The 22,583-nt window shown below is 39.7% G+C and overlaps 1 protein-coding gene across 1 annotated transcript in view; it reads right to left on the bottom strand.

Annotated features, from left to right (window-relative positions):
* LIPC (lipase C, hepatic type) overlaps positions 1 to 22,583 on the bottom strand; it is a gene marked incomplete at both ends in the record, with an annotated part of 70,711 nt that overhangs the window by 45,581 nt on the left and 2,547 nt on the right. The window contains 1 exon segment of the mRNA XM_084293510.1: positions 3,961 to 4,086. Coding sequence (XP_084149636.1) covers positions 3,961 to 4,086 — 126 coding nt within the window.

The following is a 22,583-nucleotide window of genomic DNA, read 5'->3' as shown; positions in this document are numbered from 1 at the left end:
CTGCCCACGTGGTGCGGGGAGCAGCCCTGGGCCAGTTACTAGCTAGGTCGTGGACACAAGCACACCCCTGAAACAGTCACAGCATGGATCCAGAGGAGGCCAAAAAAAAGTAGGTAGCAGACATGAGAAGCAAGTGACAGTAGGGCAGGGTTTGGGAGGGAGACTGTGGGGGTGGCTTGCAGACTGAGGAGGGTCCTAGGAAGGGCTGTGATGCTATGTGATGGAGACTGTGTGTTGGGGCCTGCGGGTACCACGGGAGTGTCGTGGGGTGATTCAGGAATATGGATATGCTGTAGAAATGTAGAGAAGGAACTGAGAACATTGGGATAGGAATGTCATGGAAACACGAGATGAGGACATGAGTTTAGGGTACATAGGATCGACATGACTGGAATTAAGATAATTATTTGATCTGTTGGTCATGAAAGTGCTCATCTTGAATTCAGCCGTCCATCAAACCGTGGTCTGTAGGTACTGCACACTTAATTTGTCTGCGTGAGGAGGGAGGAAGACCAAGCCTGTTCCGGTTGAGTGAAATTATTTCATTGAATATGCTTCAAGGAAATAATTATTTCTCTATGTTTTCAGTAGAAAACTGAAAGACCTGTAAGACAGTGAAAGTGATAATCACCTTCAATGTTAAAGGTTACCATCTCATCGTCTTAGCAGACTTTAGATCTCTCTCTCTCTGCAGCTTAACTAGCTTTTTAATCTTCTCTCAGTCTCTTATATTGCCAGTATTTTTTAAGCTTCATGTAAAAATTATCATCTTGGGAGTTTTTCAGATGTGATATAGAATACTCCAAGTACACAGCACTTTATTGAGGACTTTTTTGTAGCCTTTGGAGAATTTGATATCCCTAGCACACCTTTTATGTCTTTAACTATAATATGATTGGAAAATAAAGAAAAAGTAACAGCTATTCCAGTTTCAGCATAATCCATTTCCATGGTCTACATGTATGTTATAAACCTAAAGATGTTACCTTCACTTCTGGATGTCAAAGTCCAGCCGAGCTGCCAGCTGTGACTCTCTCAAGTAAAAAGCAGCAGCTTAGCAATAGGCATTTCTGTGTCAGCTACTGAATTCTTCTAGTCCATAGGAAGAACTGGAATATGTTTATACCTAGTGACTTAATTTTTAGGAGAAGAATCAAAGTAAATGAGAGCTTATGTTAAAATATATTTTGCGTACTTCTAGAAAGAATCATTGTGGCTCAAATTCAGGGATATTATTTGTAGGTGGTTATTTGTAGTCTTTTATGGGATTCTACGTTTAGATAATGAACGTATGCCAAAAATTTGAAACTTTTTTTTCCTGCTATGTAAATATACAAGAAAACCATGGCATTTCTAAAGCATTCTGTGGGTTTTTAATAATAACCTTCGTGTGTGTTTTAAATATGATGTTATGTATGCCTGGTAACCCAGTCCATCTTGTTCTACATAATTATAAAATAAAACCCTATAATATATGTTTATATGTCTAAACATAATTCACTTAGTCTGAAGAGAAAGATTTGCATATGCCTACCTACAGTTTTAGCTGCTGCAGTCTAATTCATATAAATTCTCTTTTGTAACATAATTTATTTCACTGTGTAGGTGGATAGACTGATATGGAGAAAACTGAAGCAGAGTTGTTTATTTTCCAGGTACAAATAAATGAGAAGAACTTGACACACTGTTTGTGCTTTCAGAGGATGGTTCCCTTGTAGGCAATTGCTCGTGCTAAAATTACATAGCAGGCTCGGCTTTGAGACGGCCTTGTAGCTCCTTATAGTTACACCGTTCATTGCTGCAGTTCTTGCTAAAGCAGGAATGAGCAAGCTCCGAGGTAGAAGGGGTATTTAGGTACAGCATGTACTATGTTCACAGAAAGCTGCCTTCAAAGTGTTAAAAGGCCTCCCAGCAGGGCTAAAAACTTCTCAGCCCTTCCTCAGTGAGGATTAATGCTGTATTGCCATTTGTATCAGCCACTGTGGCAAACAGCCTCACTGAGGAGCGCACTGAGGAAGAAGGCTCCTCCAGGTCTTGCCACCACCGCAGCTCTGGTTTGGTCGGAGAGCGAGCTGAGCTGTGCTCACGGATCGGTTGGTAACAGAAACGAGGCAAAGCTTTGAGAACAGAGCGTCACGTTATCTTTGGCACAAAGCTGCTGTGGCTAAGGTTGGATTGGGGAAGGACAACAAGGGAGTACCAGTTGCAGAAATACACATTAGTGTATAGCTGGAGTTAGAGTTGTGCTGCTTCACAACTTCGAGGAGCCCGAGTTCAGTGTAATGGAATATCAGGGCTTTAACCTTGGAGCTACTCTCTGTAGCAAAGCTACTCAAGCTTTGGATAGTCTCTAGAAGAAAAAACAGCGGACTTTTTTTTTCCCCCTCTCCTTTAAGTTTTCCAAATGCACCTGAACTGCTTCTTAAACCACAGTCTCTTGTCCCAACGTGCTACGAGCTAGGTGTATCTGCTAGCGCTACGTTGGCATGTGCCCTGTCTTTTGCAGCCCAACAAGCAGGGGTTTAAGCTGCAGAAGTGATGAGCAAACAAGTGAAGTCCATTGACACAGGAGTACTAGGTCATGAGGGAAAAGGGGATGGAGAGAGTGAGGTGACTGACCTTGCTATAAGAGGTGCCACAGATAGTGATGGCAGGAGAACGTGAGCTGGCATAAGATGAGACTGCGGCTGGAAAAGAACAGGGGGGCAGCCTCTGCCCTGTGTTTGTGTCTAAGGTGAACTAAACTTGGAGTCTGAAACGGCCTTGGCAAAGCTGGGACAGTTGAGGCCGTGAAAAGCCTCAAAGTAAAGTTCTGATTTTGGGTTCTCCTGAAACTATAGAACCTGTTGAAAGTTTATAAATAGCTTGCTGAGATTTAGCAACTTAAAAGGATGCGCAGGCCTTGCTGCCTGCTAAGCCAAGCTGTTACAACATTAATTGAAATTTATAGTTCTCGTTGCGTTTTACCTCAAGATTTTATATTGTTCAAAATGAAACACAAGGTGAAGTTTAATGTGCAGAATCAAAGAAAGGTGGCCTGCGCCTATTACGCATAAAGCATTTTTATAGCAAATTCCTTGTAAAACCAGCAATATGAATTAACATAAGCGCCAAACACAGCTACTGAAAGAGGCCATACTTCTGTGAATGTGCTTATCTTGCTTTACTTCCAGCTAAGGCAAAATTTACATTTATCCCCTCCAGACTTAGAGTATTAGAAATGCAGTCAGATAAGGAGGAAAACTAATGTTCACTATGTACGGCTTAGCCACGAGGGCAAAAATGAAATTGACTTTGTCAGTCACATTGGAGGTTTAAGAAATGCAGTTTTGTGATGCACCGTCATACTCCAACAGTCACACGAATACAGACTTAATGTGCAGTGTCACAAATGCAGGGAAAATGGTTGTGTCCCCATGTAAATGATAAAGATCCTCCACAGTACTTCTCTCCCAGAGCACACTGCAGAGTTATCTCTTTCACTCAACGATATTCATCACACTTGGGGTGAAAGGCAACCCGCGCTAGGCAATTCAGAAAATGAAAGCTTCAACACTGTCAGATAGCTAGATATTTTTGTTCTTAGTAGGAGACTGAAAAGAATACTTCCACCCCAAGAAGATTGGAACTGCTACCAGTTCAGTGTGTGTTCAAACTAATACATTTTTAATTTAGCCTTCAGTGGATGTTTTGTTAAAGGTCAGACTACCTTAAGCCCATAGTCTCCAAATGTATAGATTTCCACTGAGAAATGTTTTCATTGCAAATAACTACATTTTCCAATAACCACAGTTATAAATATCGTATTTTAAGGGAACATAACACTCAAACAAGCAAACAAACAAAAAAACCACAAGCCCCAGTATACTGATTGCCAGACATTCAATACTACTTAGTTTTTTATAACATAAACATTTCAAAAAAGTGTATCATCGTTATTTTTTTTGATAGGATATTTACCTTTTTTCTTTCCTCCATATGTATCTGCTGGGGTGATGATACAAGAAAGCAACAAAAAAGAGAGAAGTTGCAAACTTTTCATTTCTTCTTTCTCTGAATGGGATTTGGGAAATTCACTGCTAAATTCTGCCAAGAGATGGGAAGAAAGGACAGAATTATCAACGCTTTGCAAGAATCCCTTTGCCCATTAATCATTAACCTTGAAATCTCCTGTCCACTGCTCCAATCTTTCCTTTTATGGAAAAGAAAACAAAATTTGCCTATTTCCAGCCTCTTCCTCTTTGTTTTATGCCATTTGCAGTGGAAATAATGTGGAACTGGATCTTCTTACCTTGCTCAACAGTGTTCAGCTTTGAACAGAGCAGACTTGAGGGTGTTTGTACTCAGAAATCCTCCTAAAGACCACGGGGAGCTAACTCAAACTTGGTTGGTCAGCAGCTCAGTCTGAACACATTGCAAAATAGCCATGAGAGCTGAAGGTTAATCTAAATATTTCATTAACGTAGACAAATCCCAGTATGGGAAATAAATCTAAAATTCTCTGTTTTAGAAGTGCTTCCCTATTGGTGGTAAAGTTAGTACCAGATTTTGGATAATTGCAAAATGTTTCAAATTAAGTGAACAAATTTTAATCACATGAAAAAGTGATTAGTGGAGCACAATTAGCCACCATCTCTCTCCACTGCCAGTTGAACAATCATGTGCAAGTGTGTGTAATAGCTCTAGGAGTTTCAGAGAAACGGTGCCTACGGATACAGAATATATTATGCTGGAAATCAAAGCAGAATTTAAATAAAGCAGTGTCTTTAAATGCCACAGGGACCAGGTGTGAAATGCAACGTGGGATGGGGAAAAAATTCTCTCAGATAGTCAGCAAGTGTTACCGTGAAGTGGCACCCCACATGAGCAGGACAAAATGCTCTCCTGAGGGCCCAGTCAGCGCCAGACTGGAGCATCCCAGTATCCCCAGGTAGGTCGGGGTTCCTGGGACATACCCACACTCATTTTAAACCAACGACCTGCCGATAATGATGTAGCTGTGGCAGCGCAGGCCTTAGCAGAGATTGGAAATCAACCTGCATCTCCACTACTTGTTGAGTTACCAGCCCACAGGGGTTAACATTGCCAGCATCCACTGCTACCTGCATACCTTTGCTAGTATATAATTAGCCAGAGAGGTCTATACCATACCTCGCTGCCATGCTTTACAGCATTGCAAAATTCTCCTCAGAAAGAGACCTCTGACACAGTAAATTTTCTCATAGGTTCTGAAATTGTTCCCTCTGCCAAAAATGTTGTTTTCTAAATACAGTGATACAAAGTTAAGAAAAACTTTTTTTCAGACCTTTCTAACCTCCTGAAAGTTAAAGTGCCTCAGAAAAATAAAGGCTGAGGAATAGAAATCTCTGTTGTTAGGCTGCCTGATCCAGAGCACTTTGTTTACATGCGTTTGAAAGAGTTTTGCTAGGGCTCTGTTTTAATCTTTTATAAGTACTCCTCTTACAAACAGGAATAGGTCATTCAGTTTGTTCTTTCTTGATGTCACTGGGGGTCTAAATATATTCTTTCCTAAATAAGGCATTTGCTTTTAAGCTAGGTTCTTGCCATATGGACGGTGGAAGTGCAGCTGTTTCTTTGGCACTACGTTCCTGAAGCTGTCATGGAAATGGAGTTTTGCAGGCTGCGTGTGTGCGTGTGTTGGGGTTCAGGGCTGCCCAGCCCCGAGGTTTTTCTCTACGGAAACCTACATCCTCTTTCCTGCAGACCTTCTTGAATGTACCAACATCAGCAGAACTAGGGAGAGTCTCTAGAAGAGGTATTTCAGGAGAGCTAACAAGCAATCGTTGCGAGAGAACAAGCAATCATAGGTTCTTAGGGAAGACGAAAGGCCTGGGAAAATGCCTCCAACCTGGAGCTGGAACAAGGAATTGCCATTGGTCTTGGAAAGAGACTCCTTTTGATTTGGATTTGAGAGGGAAGGGCAAGAGATGTTCTGGATGCCAGTGGGGAATCTGTGACAAGAATTTAGGCTGTGATGTTGGACGGGAAATGTGTATTTCAGTAAAGTTAGCATTGGTGGAAATTACTGGTATGATTTAATACAGCCTTGCAGTGAACCACAGGAATCAAGAAAGTAGGGGAGTACTGAGGGGAGAAAGCTTAGGAGCTCATTTTTTCTGCAGACAAGAATTGTTCAGGAACAGGCTGATAGATGTGTCAGGTACTGACCAAACTGCTGGATCTTTGTGGGGAGCTTGCCTGGGAAGAGCCTGTTGGGATCAGTTCTTGGATTTACTTCTCGTTACAGCACCCATCTAAGAAACCAAAATGACACTACAAGCATCTTGTGGAGAATTGGGCTTCATCAGCTGGTGGTTGGACTTCTTGATCTTGAAGATTTTTTCCAACCTAGATGATCTAAGATTGCTTAAACTGGTAAGAGGAAAACTGGGACAAGGAGGAGTCACAAAAGGAGGGGGTACCAGGAACCTGCCTTCCCCCTGCTATCTGCAGCGCTTCATTTGGCAATCCTACGTCAGCCGTTGCTAGTATTAATTTATCGCTTCAGGTTCGACAGAATATCAGCTATAACAATAAGAGAGCTAGGCAGTGCTGCAGGAATATTGTACAGTATTTGAATGAGAGATTCCACGATGTATATTCAAGTTGAGTTTATGTAGCACAAAATTGCATGCTATGGCACATTAATCCACAGAGAGCAGATGTGATTATGTTCTGGAGGAAGGAGCTGCTCACAATGGCCTCTATAGTGCTGTTACACTGGGTGCTTTCCTAGTGCTTGTTTCTTTTCCCTAGGTCTATTCTCTATTTGATTTGCATGAGTAGTTCCAATTATTATCTACTCATAAAGAAAGGAATACATCCCCTGCAATGTAATGACCATTAGAGGTAGAAGACTCCTGATAAATAATTTTTCAGTGAATCCAAATATTGAAATCGTAACCTTCACCAACTTCGACATGTTTATATGGTCACTTGAGGAAGGTACCTACTTTGCCTGAGCTGCTGTCCCTCCTCTTGGTTAATGGTTATGTTTGTATAGTATATATAATATTCTACACATATACATGTATAACCTAAGCTGGCTTTAGGAATTAGTTCCCTATATAAAAAGTACATGTATATATAGAAACTATAAAGAAAGATGGAAGAGTGATGTAGAAAAAGACACTGTGAACATGCAAGGTAGGCTGTGTACTAACCTGTCCTAAGAGTGAGGGGAAGATTTATTCCTTTGAGTGGGCACGTTTGTTGCCTGCGCTCTGGGTAAGGCAGTGGCATATTCTTGTATTTGTAAAAATCTTGTTTCTTAAAAACAGTCTGAAATTAAATTCCTAAATTTAAGGTTTAAATATGTTAACCATAAAATGTAAAGGATCCATTTAAGAACAAATGTTATTCTTCTACCAAATTAGTAGATTTGATCTCTTTTTTTTCTGTAACACCCAGCGTTTGCACATTACTTCATTTCCCATGGTGAAGTCACTCATACCTACTGTGGTGTTCTGGATTTTTATTTTTATTTTTTTTAATACTAACTTCAAAAACAGATCATCCAAAGTGTTCTTCTTTTCAACATGTTTCTTCTGTGGAACTGATAAAACATATTTTGTGTCGCGTGGACGCAAATGCTTGTCTACTTTACATGAAATAGAACCTTTTCTTAAACACACAGCTTCCAAAAATAAACTTCAAGCTTACGTTACTGTGTTTGTATCTGGTTTGCATATATATTGTAAAAGGGCTTGATAACCTTCTCTCTTCTGCTAGAGATGCTGCTTGTACAACATATACCCAGGAGGTATGCTCTTAATCAGAATCCCCATCTGCTTCTTGGCTCCTGTTCCAATTATAGTCAGACATCTTGCACTTATTCACATCTATAATAAAATTGATGGTTTCGCTATTGAGAAGCAGCACGTGACTAATGGTGCATTGTACCAGGCAAGCTTTCTTCTTAAATATATCTTCTTAATCCAATTAAATAAAGGAACACAGAGCAGAAGTTTGACAGACATACAATCTTTTTTTCCTTTTTTTTTTTTTTCCTGAGACCAAACTGTTCATCAGGACGGCTTTCAATCACCTGAGGACCAATAACATTGTAGTACAAGATGTTCTTTCAGGTTTAGAAGAGATTTTATGGGCCAGAACTTCAGCTGGCATAAATTGGCTTCTGTGAAGCTATAACGGTTTTCACAAGTTCAGGATCCACCCTCTGTTCCTATAATTACCCACGGACATCTGAAAAAAGATTCATGTGCATGGTTATACTAATCTATCTGAGGTTATAGAGCAGGAAGATTTTTATGTGGTTGAATTTTTAATGCAATTTTTAAATCCAGAATTTATTCTGCCAGTTTCATCATTCCTAAGATTTTTTAATATCAAATAACTCTGAAGAGACATTTTTAGATGGAGTTCCGTGTGGATTCATGGCCTGTGTCAAAAGTACAACAGTTTCTGCACATCTGAAACTTCCTTTCCAGCAATACCTATTGAGCAATCAAGATTTTTCAGTACTAAATTCACAATTAAATATTGATAAGCTAATCTTGATTTCTGATATGAAAGAAAAGTACTTGTTTTCATAAAGAAAGCCCTGTGAAATAAGGATTTCTTTCATGAGATGGATTCCATACTCTGTAGCCCCTGATAAAGTAGTTTTCTTCCAGGACTCGTCAGCCAGAATATTGTCTGACTTTCCCTGATAGCACAGTTGGGACTAACAATTATGTTCATGCATTTTTCAATTTTCTTGCAAGTTTAATACATTCTATGTAAGTGTGTCTTTTCATAATTTTTGAAATATGCTCCACTGAATACCTTGTATTAGAAATAGCTGTAAACAGAGAACCAAACTGCATCTGCCAAGCAAAAAGAGAATTGTGGGTTAAATGGGTCATGTGCTCCTACTTTCAACTAAAGGAAAAGAAGTGTATTTCCTTCCTTGTTGGTATAGTACTTTTTGTAACAATGCATGGCTTGTTTAGTTGCCTTAGAGGAATGCTATTTCTTGGCTTATGTGGCCGCCTTTCTCCCTCATGGCTACACCGTCCACTTGCATGTCTGAAAGCTTCACAAGTCAGCAGAACACAGGTTAGATGAACAAAGGGGAGAACAACTCCCAATAAATGTGGGCTGCCCACACTTCTGTGTTATGCATGGAATATTCTGTGCCCACTCCTGCCTTAAAACAGGTAAGGAGCTGAACGACTCCCTGACTTGCTTTGTAAGTAGTTCTTCTCTTCACAAATACTGGGCTAAATTTCTGCATGGTTATGCATTACCGGAAAGGGTTGTCCAGCCAGGCTGCAAAATGTTTCTCCAGCTGCATCCAATCTAATTAGGGAATTCACTGCTGTCAGTTCCCTATCTCAGAGATGATTGTGTGGCCTCTAAAATTCTGTATTGAATTTGTTATTGTTAAAGCAAAATTTTCATAGAGCTGTGACCTCTAACATGTAGGAAAGCTTCCATGATTCAGCACTGCAGGGTCATGCTGTAAAGAACAGATGTGGTTTTGGTAACCCTGGCGTGCCTGCTGCTGCTGCTGCTGTTTCTTCTGTTTATGGCAAAGTGCAGTAAGCCTCTACATAGAAGTGTGTAGACCGGACATTTATCTTCATTGGGCTGTGTATGAAATGGCTAAACATGTGCAACAAATCTCATTGGAAGACGGAGACCCAATCCAACCTCCTCTATTTCAATTCCTTTTTTTTTTTTCTTTTTTTCCTTTTTTTTTTTTTTCCCCAGGGATTGAGCTTTATGGTTTTAAGGAAAAACAACACAAGTGCAGTGCCTTTTGAAGCTGCCTTGCTTGTTCACCTCCCTCACATCAAAGAGCATCACATCTGAATGAGATGAATACATGGGAAAAATAACAATGCGCTCCCCCTTCCCTTTCCACTATGGTGCAAAGAAGGAGGGAGACTTTTTGATAACAGATATAAAGCAGACTTGTTTCACAAATTGATTGATGGCTCTTATGAATAAAGAGGACAGCAAGAACGAGACAACTAGGGGTTATTGTAGGCAACATATTTGAAGAGGATACACTTGAAAGCACTTAAAATAAAAGGCAGAGAGCCATGCCAAAGTAAAAGAACTTGAAAGACATTAAACATTCAAGTGCTGATTGATGATGACTATTAGGAGTTAACACACTTACAAGAGCAAAACCTGGATTTCTCTATGGAGTTGCTGTCACTGAAATTGAGTCTTTATGAAAAGGGAAGAACAAACAAACAACAAAGGTGAATGAAGAAGAATTGGAATTACATACACAGAGTAGGTACGAACAAATAAATCTGAATGCTGAAAGAAAAATCCCTTTGGAAAAGAGGAAAAGCAGTGAGAAGAAAAAAAAGTGATATCTGAATGGATACAAGTCTTAATAGCATAGGCAGACTAATCAGTAATAAAAAAACATTTCCAGGCAACCATTTCTCCTGTACCCACTGACTGCATCATTTTCAACACGTCTCTGTAACAAGTGGTTCTGGCCACCAGGGCAAGGGGTCAGCTCCAAGGACAATACTGAAGGTCAAAATCAGAAAAAAAAAAAAAAAAAAAAAAAAAAGAAAGAGTGGGGGGGCTTTCCTTGAGACATCCTTTATCACCCTCCCTCACTCTGAAGAGCTTTCACTCTCTCCTCATAGTGTTTCCTTGCTCTAACTCAGTGCAGCTAGCATCGCTTTGGCTCTTTATTAGCAAGCGTAAAGAACTGGGAGGATGAGGAAGTACGGGCAGTCAGCAGACCGAGATGGTTGATTCCAAATGCTTGGATTGCTCCGGGGCCTGAAACAGCTCTTGCTAGTCTTCTACCAGAAGTCAGATACCGGATTGGATAGACCCTTAGACCTGATGTACTGTGGCAGTTCCTACATTTCTACAAGATTAGAGAAGATTACAGAATAGAAAATTGGCTTACTTAAGGGATGAAGAAGCCTTAAATACTTCAAGCATCAGTTAGGATAAACATACATTTAAAAGCTTCTCCAAATTTTCTGAAAACCTGGTCTGAAAAACTGCCTGAAAATATTTTCAGGAGCTTTTCCTTTCCAAAATGTCTGGAGCTAGACAGAAGAATGAAGCAGTAAAGCAATATTGGAAGTATTTAACCTTTTTGAGCCTTAACATTTCAGCTCAGTTTCATGTTCTGTTTGGCATATATTTTTGAATCAGTTTGACCAGGCTTAATTGATTTGGGACAAGCAATGTGATATTTTTAATGGGATTTATGTCAGCAGATTGTATTGTCAGCTGCTTGCTTGCATTTTTTTTTTTTTCTTTTTTCCCCTTTGTAGTTCTGTAGGTGTAACAAGGGAATTTGAAACAACATCTTGGTTTTTCAGTCTGCTTTCTGCTGTGGCAATGGGAGATGTGGTCCACAGGGCTCGATTTTATAAAGGTTATGCTTGATTGCAGTTCTTCTGGAAAAGGCGCAAGCTTATGCTTATTTCTTACAGTAAGATGAACATACCTAAAAATTTCTGTTGTCTTATTTCTAAAGGTACAGCTATAAGACTGGCATCCCAAGCGACCAGAAGTCTTCAGCAAATGAACACCATTAAAGAATATGACTGTCAGGTTGTAGCTTGTAATAAGCAGAGCAATATCTGCAGATTATGTTATAGATACCTAAGGGAAAGTATAGGAAAAGCTTTTGCCAGGCGTAAGCTATGGATCACTCATTATTCTCTCACACTGACAAATCTCAGACTCTTTCATGAGCAACAAATTTATTTTAAATGTAAAAAATTAATAAACCCCAGCCACTTAAAGTACAAGTTAACATCTTAAAAAGAGAAGACCAAATGTATGTCTAGCTAGTAATGGTTAACTCTCATTTGCGTGGCTGGCTGAGTAATACATATACTCAATATAGAAGAGTGAGCACAATGTCAAAAATGAAGACCCAGTCAAGCTGGAGGAGGGTGGACTGGTGGTATCTGCCCACATACGTCTTGTCAGAATAATTCCAGTTCAGTTCACAACAAAACAGCTAAAAAGGCAGAGAAGTCCAAAGACAAAACCCTTCAGACAATGAGAAATGCTCCTAGCTAGTTTCCAGCTAGTCCATGCAGCCACTTTGCTTCCTGCATTCTCCGTCCCTCCCTGTTGGATGGGGAATGCTGCTGCTCCCTTCAGTCCCACAGCAGCTTGCTTTTCTTATTGGAACCAGACCTCACCTAAGAAGGGGAAGGCCAATGTACACAAAACACGTACCTCATTCTCCTTCTTGTCAAGGCAAAAGAAGGTAAGTAGTGGTCACGTGGAGAGGTATGGTGGATATTTTAGTAAATTCATATGAAAAACAAGTTCCCCAGAAGCAGCTGTCCCTTTTTGAAAATTTCTGCCTGTATGTTGTAATAAATAAAATTCAGTGCTCGATGATCTCTTGTTCACTTCAGCGACAAATACAGGCTGGAAATCAGCTTGCTGAAGAGACTGATTACAGCGATTGAGAAGTTTAGTGTTACTGAATGGTAAAAGCATTGATAACTTTGTTCACTGAAGTGCAAATGAAAAGAGCCTACCAGCAAGAATTGAAATTCTTGTCTCTCTGTTATTTCTGAAGCTGCAAATCTTTGTCTCCTGGATTAGCCACAGGATAATTGATTACATGTATTGACATTCCAAAGTCCATACTTGCTGAAGTGATTCACGGCAGCAAATCAGTGTTATACCTGAAGGGACCGTGGCTAAGAATTCAAACAAGTTTTTGGTAGCATCTTGTGCTGATATTCCACAGCTGAGATGAGAAATACGAAGAGCTATTAAACACTGAATTTAGCACAGATGTTTCCTGTTAAAACATATTTGTAAAATTCTGGTATTCAGTAGGCCTTTAGTATCCACCCTCCATCTGTGGTATTAATTTCTAGGATTTCAGAATAGAACAAAAAAAGCAGACGTATAATATAAAAGAAGAGCCACTGGGGTGTTTTCTCTCCCTCCACTTCCCATTTTTCTAACTATGTTCCTTAATCTGTGTATGGAATCCTTTTATGGGGGCAACATGGATAAGACAAAGCTGGTTCTCCATCTGGGAGCCACACATTGCAGCCCAGTGCACCACAAACAAGCTTTTGAGCATATGCTACCTACGTAAGTGATGATGGAGAAAGGCTGATTGTGCCCTTTGCATAACCATAGTATTGTTTGCCAAATGACCACTCTGTGCTTGTGGCTTTTAAGTAGCTTTTGTTCAACAAACTGCTTGGGAAGTGCTTTTGCCTGAGGAGGAAGCTGAGCAAAGGGCTGAAGGCAAACTGCTGAGTGATCGGGTGAGTGCTGTAGGAACACCACAGGTCAATAACCAAGGCAGTTGCCACAGACCCACTCATATGAAAAGGTGGCAAAGCTCATCTTTCTGTAACTTGGTGGGGAGATAAAAGAGAAAGCACCAAGCATGACAGGAGTTTTGCCCAGAACATGCATTGCAAACACAGACACAATTTGTTGTGTAAACCAACTTCTCAAGACTCTTTCAGGCATTTTTATTCAGTGTTGGATGTCAGCTCTCCTTTCTTGCCCACATAGATACAGGCATTGGATATATGACTTTAAAGGCTTAGGGATCTAGGGATTACTTATATTTTAACTTCTGTTTTCTTCTACCCTTCAGTGTTAAGTTTGCACCAGAAAAGTGAATTCCATTTGCAGAAGTCCGCAATGCCTTCTGAGACAGAACAACTATATCTGATGCAATATGAAAAGATAGGGGTACAGTGTCCTGTAAAAGTGACTTGAGATCTCAAAAACTTTCTTCAAAGTAAAAGAGCTGCTTGTGAAGGTTTGCCCACATAGTTTTAGTTTTTGAAAATAATTTTAATGCCTTGATTAAGAATTACAAGTACCAAGGACAGAAGTAGATTCCTGATGCTAAAATTGCACATTTTTTACCAAGAGGGGAATACCAGGCTCCTGTCATCCACTGGCCCTGAGCACATCCACCTTGGTTCAAGCGAGGACTCTGCAGCAGTCAGACAAAGCTGTTATAATGGTTCCTCTCATCTTGAGCCCATCAGCCAGTGTTCAGAGACATTAAGAAACTGAATCCCTCATGTAAGCTGCAGTTCACTGATCCTCCTCCCATTCTTCCAGGTGTTAAAATTGTGTAAAGACAATTTATTTTCTATTCTTGAGGGCAGAGAAATAAAGCTCTAGGACATGATTTAATTGCAAAATGGTCATCACCATTTAACTGTGATTTTGGGTTTTCCTTTTCTAATAGTTTGGCATTTTAGATGTTTACTTTGCAAACACTAAGAACGGGTCCCTGAGTATGACCATGGCAGTATCACTAGCGCTGATGCTAGAGAAATGATAGGGTTTGAGACAATTCGTTTTCAGTCTTTTTTTGGTCTTTAGGGACTTGATTCATCCAAATACTTGAATTATGTAGCAATTTCTATAAAGTTCAATTAAATTACTTAAGAGTAGGCACATGCTTAAAATCTGCTGGTTTAGGATTTCTCAGTAAAGGTCCATTTATGAGATGCAGATTCTGCTTTCAGGTACCCTAGTGTAATTCAGAATCTTTCACCAGGGCTGATGGGTTTGTATTCACAATGCTGACAGCAGAGATTGCCCCAGATTGTGATGTAGCACTGGGAGGATTTCCTTCATTCCTTTTTGCCTAGTCACTTTGCATGCTGTTGTCATTAAGCTGTTGTGGCTAGCCATGGTTGTGTTTTCCTGGTATGGGGTGATTTGGTGCTGGTACAGTCACTGGTGCAAGGTGCTGTAAGTCTCTGCTATTGGACCTTTCTAGTAAATAGCCAGGGAAAGAGGAGTCAGATCTGATCTCCAGAAAGACCATTAAAAGTTTCAGCCCAGCTACAGCAGATCATCAAGGACTGTTTCTATGCGTTTTTAAAAAATATTTATTAATGATAAAATCTAATACCATGACAGTGAGTATTGTAGTTTCCAGCTATTTTGTTTTGCTTTTGTTCTGTCTCCCATACTCTGCCGCTGAGAACTATTTCTCTCTTTCTGTCTGCATCTTTTATCTGTTGGCAGTTCTCTCCCTTATTCTTTACCTCCTCCTTGGCACAGGTGAGACACATTTCAAGCTCTCCTGAGAAGGAGGTTTCCAAGCCATCTGTATATGTCTCCCACTCACTGTAGCATTGTTTAAAGGTTAAAAGGAATTATAAAAATATTGTGTGATGTCCTCTGCAGCACCAGGCAGAGCTGGTAAAAAGTGTGCCCAAGGCAGATGTGTTTAATGCCACCATTAATATTGTTTACAGACTGAAAAGAAAAAAGCAAGGAAAAATAGCTTTTTGGCTTCTTAAGCTGTTTTTTTTTTTTCTAAACTGTTCTGCTGCCTGTTAAGAATATCTTTCAACAGTTCTGCAACATTCAGCTTAAAAACATGAACAATAACATCATATCTAATATGTCAAATACATCAGGAAACAGGTGTTTGGAGCTGGGTTCTCTCTGTCTCCCGGTTCCCTGTTAGCTCATAGGTAATGCACTCAGCTTTCTGTTGGCTCGGATGCCCCACTGAAGAGGGGAGTTCAGTAGTATTTATTTTTCTAGAATGTGGCGAGGTTGAATGAATCCTCTGTAAAAGACAATGTATTTTCTGGAGAAAAGGTGCTATATAAGTCAAAGTAATAGTTCTGTATCTAAATGGATGCTTCAATCTAGCAGATGGGAGTAAGGCTTAAGAAAAACGTGGAACATTTTTTCCCTTGCATATTTCTGCTATTTTTGTAACTCAGAACTCACTTTGAAATGAATGCCTGTTAAACGAACATAAATGTTAACAGAATACATTTTCCCACACAGTTACATGTTCCCACATCAAAAACTTTAAAGTGACTGGGTTTAGGCCGCGCGCGTTACCAGGGCAGGCTCTCTGCAGAGGCACACAGCCACGCCACGCTCTGCTTGCTCAGCTTTGCTCCTCTGCAGCGGGGTCTTGCTCCCTCCCACCACCTCCCTGTACCTGTTGGGACCCTGCACATTTCTTCCTGGGGAAGCTAATAGCTCTAGAAATGTGTTGGCTGTCTTTTACAGTCTGGTGGGCTGATCAACTTTCTGTGGGCTTTGAGTAAAGACTGATTGTTAGTGACAGTGAGGGGTGAGGTGTGCCGCGGCTCTGTTCACAGCAAAACGATGACACCCCCAAGGAGGGTCTGCGTCCCCATCACCTGCTGCAGATAACTTGAGGCTTTTTGTTTGCTCTTACAACCAATGACAAACCCAAACTGCTTCACACACAGGCTCCGGGCATCTGCTCTGATTCCTGATTCTTTTTGTAGGGCTTCTTACTGAGGAGCATGATAGTCGTCTTTCCCAAAGCCATAAGAAGTAGCATGTTTGTTGAGTAAGTTGGGAGAAAAAGCAGAGGTGTTGATTCTGGTAAAATATCAAGCTGCCCAATGGGCTTATGGTGATGGGGGAATAGGTAAGCAGTCTGAAATGCATTTACTTTGGAGAAAAAGAAGAGGGCCATGAGCAAACACCTCATCCATGGAATGCAAACCTTTCTAACCCCATACTTAGTGTGGCAATGTGGACCTGCACTGCTATGTCTCCATATTCCTTCACTCTACTCCGTGGCACGAAGCTCAGAGCAGCTACTGCTGGCTTGCAGTGCCCTCCCACCATCTTTAGGACCAACACAGAACTACATAGCTAGCCTCTTCCTCCCAAGATTTGTCTAGCTTAGCTCAAGCAGGGCTCAGTGCCCTGTTGTGTGTTCCTTTCTTTTCTCTGTTCTAATTATAACTTCAAAATTATTATTAGTTTTTTATTATTATTTTTTTTAATTTCCAGATTCCATTTGGCATCTTGTACCAAAATTTCCTGCAGAGAAAGAACTCAGGCTATTGGATAGAAACCTTTCTTGGCACCTTCCCTCCCAGATGGTCCAATCTGCTCTGCAGCGTATGCCTGACAGCTAGTTAATCTGGCAGTGCAGGAACACGCATTTGAAAATGCAAGTTCTAGATCAGCTTCAGGTAAGCACCTCATCTGTGTTCTGTAACCCAAAATTGTAGGCATGCAATGGCACACAAACCACATTTGAAGGGAATGTTCTTTTTACCATCACATATGAAGATGTTTAGGGCAATTTACAAAATGTTACAAAAAGTGACCGAGAAAAGTAAGCTCATTCACTTGCTATTCAAGGACATTCACCTTCTCTAGAAAATAAGACAGGGCAGTCTAAGTTAAAGATTGAAAGCCATTGCACTAAATAAAACATTTTCAAAACTTTGGCAATGTATTGGATAAATGCTTTGCATTGTAAATTTGTTTCGTCAGACTCTCTACTGAATTTAGTTAAACCATTCTACTTCAATATACTGTTCCTAAAATATCTTTGAATTACATATATTTGTTTCATGTAATGAACTCTGGGAAATTGCATCACGAAAAGTGCAGTAAGACTGCATAATATGTCATGGTTTTGTGTCACTGGTGCATTACACAAGTGCAAACTTTATTATGTTTATAGTAATTTCATTTTGACACAAAAGGCCTAATAAAGATGCATCATTGCTCAGTACCAAAAATCTGATATCTGAAACATATTTAAAACTCCATTTGTAACTAAATTTTTTTTTTTCTTTTTTTTTCTTTATACAACTACAGGACCATTTTTTACTCTCTCCCCCTCTCTCTTTTTAGAGAAAGAAATTTCTGTGTTTCTAACTACAAGATAGCATACTGATTCTTAAAAAATTCTTTCCTCCACTCTGTTTATTCCATATTAGTGAAATTACTGTGTGAAACCCTACAAAATTTATTGCACATTAAATGCATCAGTTTTTGTAAATGCAAAAAGATAAAAACCGAATTCCACTTGTTCTGAAATCACAGTCTCCAAATAGCAGCAGCAAATTCCTCAGAATGGTACCTCACTTTTTACCTGCCCATGCAGTATTTATGAAGAGATAAGTTAACACAAGGAATTAAATGAGTCATTTACTCGAAGTTTAAGGCTGAGCATTGATCAGAATATTTGATATAATATTTTCCCACTCCTTTTTCCTGCAGAAATAAGAAATTCAAATCAAGAAATTGGGATGCCATTATGTCTTTATAGATCATATATCAATGTAAAATTTTAAATGGATGCAGAATTTCTCCATAATTCTTTTTATAGAAAAAATAAAAGTCTGCATAAAAGCTATTAGAAGTGTCCCTAGGGATTCCTGCTAGATTATGATAGTTTTTGTTATGAATTAATCTTAGAATATTTCACAGCAGCAAAAATCCTGAACATTTTTAAAAATTCACAATTTTATGAATAGTTCTTTAGTATTATGCCCACATGCCGCATGCCCACAGTTCTGGTTTTCAAAGGTTCTGAGTATTCCCAATTTTAATGCAGTTCTAGTCCCTTTCCTCTAAAAATAACCTATTTTAAAATTAGCAGACACAATAATTTGGGCAATAGGGTAATTTCCAGAAGAATCATTCTTCGTAGGAGGATAAAAGGTTATGTTTAAACATACACCATTGCATATAGTTTTGTTTTCCATTTAGAATTAGGCAAAGTTGGTCCACCTTTAGGAACTGGGGTCATTTCCAGATTCTTTTTTGATTTAGATATAGTTTCTTTACAAATTTTTCACTTTTTTTGAGACTCTGTTTCATGCATTGTAATATTTATTCCCTTTGAGAGGAACAAAATACATAATGAAATTAAGTTCTTACTTGGAATTACGGGATATACGTATATTCATCTTAGATCTCAGCACAAAGCATGTCTAGGCTATATCACTGGCAGATGACTACTGCTTAGATAGCTCCTTAGAGAGCTATCAGTGCTGTTATCGAGTGTTTCGCATACAGACAGTCTTCATTAGGAATTTTGACAACCTCAGGTTTGGACATAGGGTATTTGGTTTGCATTGGCTTACATTTTGAGCCATGTATCCCTCCATTTTGCTGACACATTGTTGGGGAGCTATTACTGGAGCTGTCTGGATTACCTGGGGATGGTTTTATTTTATAAAACAATACAGAACAAAATAGAAGGCAAAAGGAATTGCTTTTGGGAGAAGATGATCCCATTGCTTGGAAGAAAAAAATTACCTGATGTTAAATTAAACACTTACCGAAATGAATACAACAGAATATTACAACAAAGAATTTAGATAATAACTTGAAAAAAGGGATTTAAACAATAACTTGGAAGTAGGGATTTAGACAATGTTTCCTCATTCATTCAGTGCATGTGATAAGCTAAATAAAAGTTGCACAAGCAATTTTACATGAAGCACTTGGCTTTCTAGTGACGGCTACTAGTGATGAATTGCATGGCCCAGTTACTATGGTCATGATAACAGCTGACATTGTACAATGTGGATAGTTTCCTAATGTATCAAGTAAGGAAAGTTGAAATGTAAAATGCCCACATATACTACCATTTCTGGAAGAAAGTGTTTCCCTAAAAGGCTGCTCAGTTTTGCTAGTGCCTGTGAATAGGACTGGCGGTAAGAAAGATGTTTCTGGACTTCACCCAGGCAAAGCGGGTGCACTGAGACTAGTGGGTGCAGGGAAGGAAGCACACTGAAAACCCGACTTTTCATGAGTTGAGCTTCATTCACAAGGAATGAACCAAATGAGGCAGCTAGAGATGTGAGCTGTAATGGCATACAGCAGGATGGAACAATACCTCAGCGCTCACTGGCTCTGAGCTGGTGGCACCTCCAGGGCATGCCCTGAGGATGCAGCTCATAGCATAGGTATTGCATGGAGATCCAGTCACCTCCTTTTCAAGCAACACCAAAATGCCATTATGATCCTTTTCTGGAACAGAAAGAACCATGAGGAAAATAATTTTCAGTCCCAGAAGAAAGTGAATAAAATTCCTTAAAAATTTGGGCTGCCAAGGGAGGAACTACTGCAATATATATAGTCCATAAATATATTTAAAGTATCTGAGCTGCAGTGGCCAGTATGATGCCTTCTGGGAAGTAGGTATATTTTTCCATTTCTTTCAAGATTTGTTGTACTGTTTTGAGTGACAGAAACTCAGATCTATGGAAAATGGAAAAATTCAGGAGTGTATTCTTTTCCCTGGGCAGGCACTCTGGTTCACCTGAAGAAATACTTCCTCCTTTGCTGGTGCAAGTCAGATGGCCTTTTTAAAATTCCACAAATAATATTTTCATTACACCATTATTAGGGATTTTATATGGTGAGCTTTCTGGGTTACTATGGTATAACGATATTACGTTTAGGCAACACACGCATCATATCCTTCAGCTTCAACTGCTAACTTTAAATGAAAAAAGAACACCCTTTGACTACAGTTCTTGGACTTCAGTCAGTCAACCTTTGAAGAAACAGAAAGTATTTTCTGTATAAATCAGACCAGACTTAAACAAATGGGTCAATTTACATGCTGAATTTGAAGTTAAGATTAGGTATACAAAGGATATTACAAGAAACTGTGGTAAAATTAAAAAAAAAAAATCAGTACAAAGCTAAAGTTTATTGCCAGTACTGTTCTTGCCGATCAAAGCTATGCTAATGTGATCTAGGGTTACTTTAATATTTTGCAGCCTCTCATTCCCTCAGCGCGTGTTTTAAGCATGCATATCACTCACTCGCTTTTATAATAAAATAACTTGCAAAAGCCTTCTGCTTTGTATTGGCCTCCTGAGGTAGAAAGTCACAGAGATTTTAAGTCTCGCATTGCTTGCACCAGCTTCATTATGTTTGATGAAAGAAATATCATGGTCATATCTCATAACATGCAGTACTTCCTCAATAACCAGATTGCTTTAAGGAAGGACATTTTTCACCTGGATAATGAAATCATATCGTAGTTATTTCCCTGGTCTTCTGTGTACGATACGTATAGGATGTTGGCTACATATTAATAACTACTGCACAGAATGATGGAAAGCTTCGAAAAGGGATTTTGTCTGTAGCGATGGATGTGTGGAGTCTCTATGGTCTTCCTGAAAGATGTAGTGTGCAGCTTTTTATTCTCTGAGCAGGCAGAGTTGTGTGTATAGTCTAAATATAATTATGGGTCAGAGTGTAAATGGTAGGCTCTGTGAAATCCATGACTAAGACCAGACCTATCAATTATGTCAGTGGGAGATTACTGCCAAGATCAAATGTAGATTATAGGCCTGGCTACATCTGCAGTCATGAAGCTTTGCTGGTGCGCCAGTCTTGGTGTGCTACCTTTAGCAAAGGGCGTGTTACAAATGTGGACGCAGCACATTCCTGCTTACTGCGGCTGAGATGCTCTTCCCCCGCCCTCCCCGCCTTCCCAGAAAAAACAACCTCCACACAACTGTGTCTGCACTAGGGCTTTTGCTTGTGTAAGTAACTATATGTCAGTTTGGTTCATGCTCATATCAGGAGTATTTATTTACCAGCTCTGACTCAGAAGCTTCTTACACGCATTAGATACCAGCTGCCCAATGAAGGTGTGCTGGCATAAGACGATCTGAAGCCTGGCCTTCAGCTCATGGCCTAACAGGGCTAAGCTGAGCTCTTGCCCTATACCCTGGTGAAGGGGTTGAGCAGTGACAGGGGAGGCCCAGGATTTCCCGTTGTCTATGTAACTGAGAGGCACAAAAGGGGGAATAGCTGGCGTGCTACCATCACCATGCTGTGCGTAGTCGGGCAGGGATTCTGCATTATTCTGCGTTACATAAGCAGGTAGAGTCCTGTGCATGGCTATCAGAAACTGCAGTGAGGACCTTTAAATAAGAGATCCGGCCTGTTGGATTTCCTGCTCTTTTTCCTTTTCCAAGGCTCACTGCCCACCAGCCTTCAGGCATATCTTTGCAGCTGTATGCCTACGGCTGAAAAGCAGCCGTGTCCCTGAAGCTCCAGACTACATCTTTATTGCATCTTTTAGTCTTTGAGTAAGGTCTTGGCCATTCTGGACTAACTTGGGGGGTTCATATTATCTTTAAATTGGTAGAAAGTATATGTTAACTTTTACCAAGATCTATCTAAACGGCTATGAAGAAAACACTTGGTCTTTCTGTGAAAATCCCTTCCTAATCTCTATGAGTATACGTGACTTACTTTCTCTCAAGAGCATAAACTCCTTGCTGACTACATTGCATTCCGGAGGGTGGTGGGTGAACACCTTCATCCAATACTCCTGAAAGCAGGACAGTAAATCCTCATAGTTGCCAATTCCTTTCCTTCTATTGGATCTTGATGGACATTTTCATAAGACTCTTGATTCCACATGAGGCAGAAATAGAAATAATTAATCGCCTGGGATAACCCCAAATCATCTTAGAGCATCCAGAACCCCAGTCAGTCGTCAAATTAAAATTGCAAAGGATGCTTTTCTTTCTAATCTTTGTCTTGGTAAGCAAGTAGAAGTAAAAGCTCCTAGCAGACGTCTGATTTGCCCTGAAACAATTCAATAGAAAACTGTTGGTCTTCTTGGTCATAAGACAAGATTACTATTTTAAAACAAATTAAGGCTTTTCAGTGTACACAGGACAGTATAATGACTGTTGGGTTTTTTGTTTGTTTGTTTGTTTTTGCCATACATTTTTGCATGGGTTTTATAACTGAGGGATTGCAAGGCATTTAATACAGAAGGAAAAGAGATGTTGAGTGCAGAA

Source organism: Netta rufina (genome assembly GCF_964035555.1).
Source record: "Netta rufina genome assembly, chromosome: 11".
Classification (NCBI taxonomy): Eukaryota; Metazoa; Chordata; class Aves; order Anseriformes; family Anatidae; genus Netta; species Netta rufina.
The sequence above is the reverse complement of the archived record's forward strand: the minus strand, read 5'-3'. Positions and strand labels throughout refer to the sequence as shown.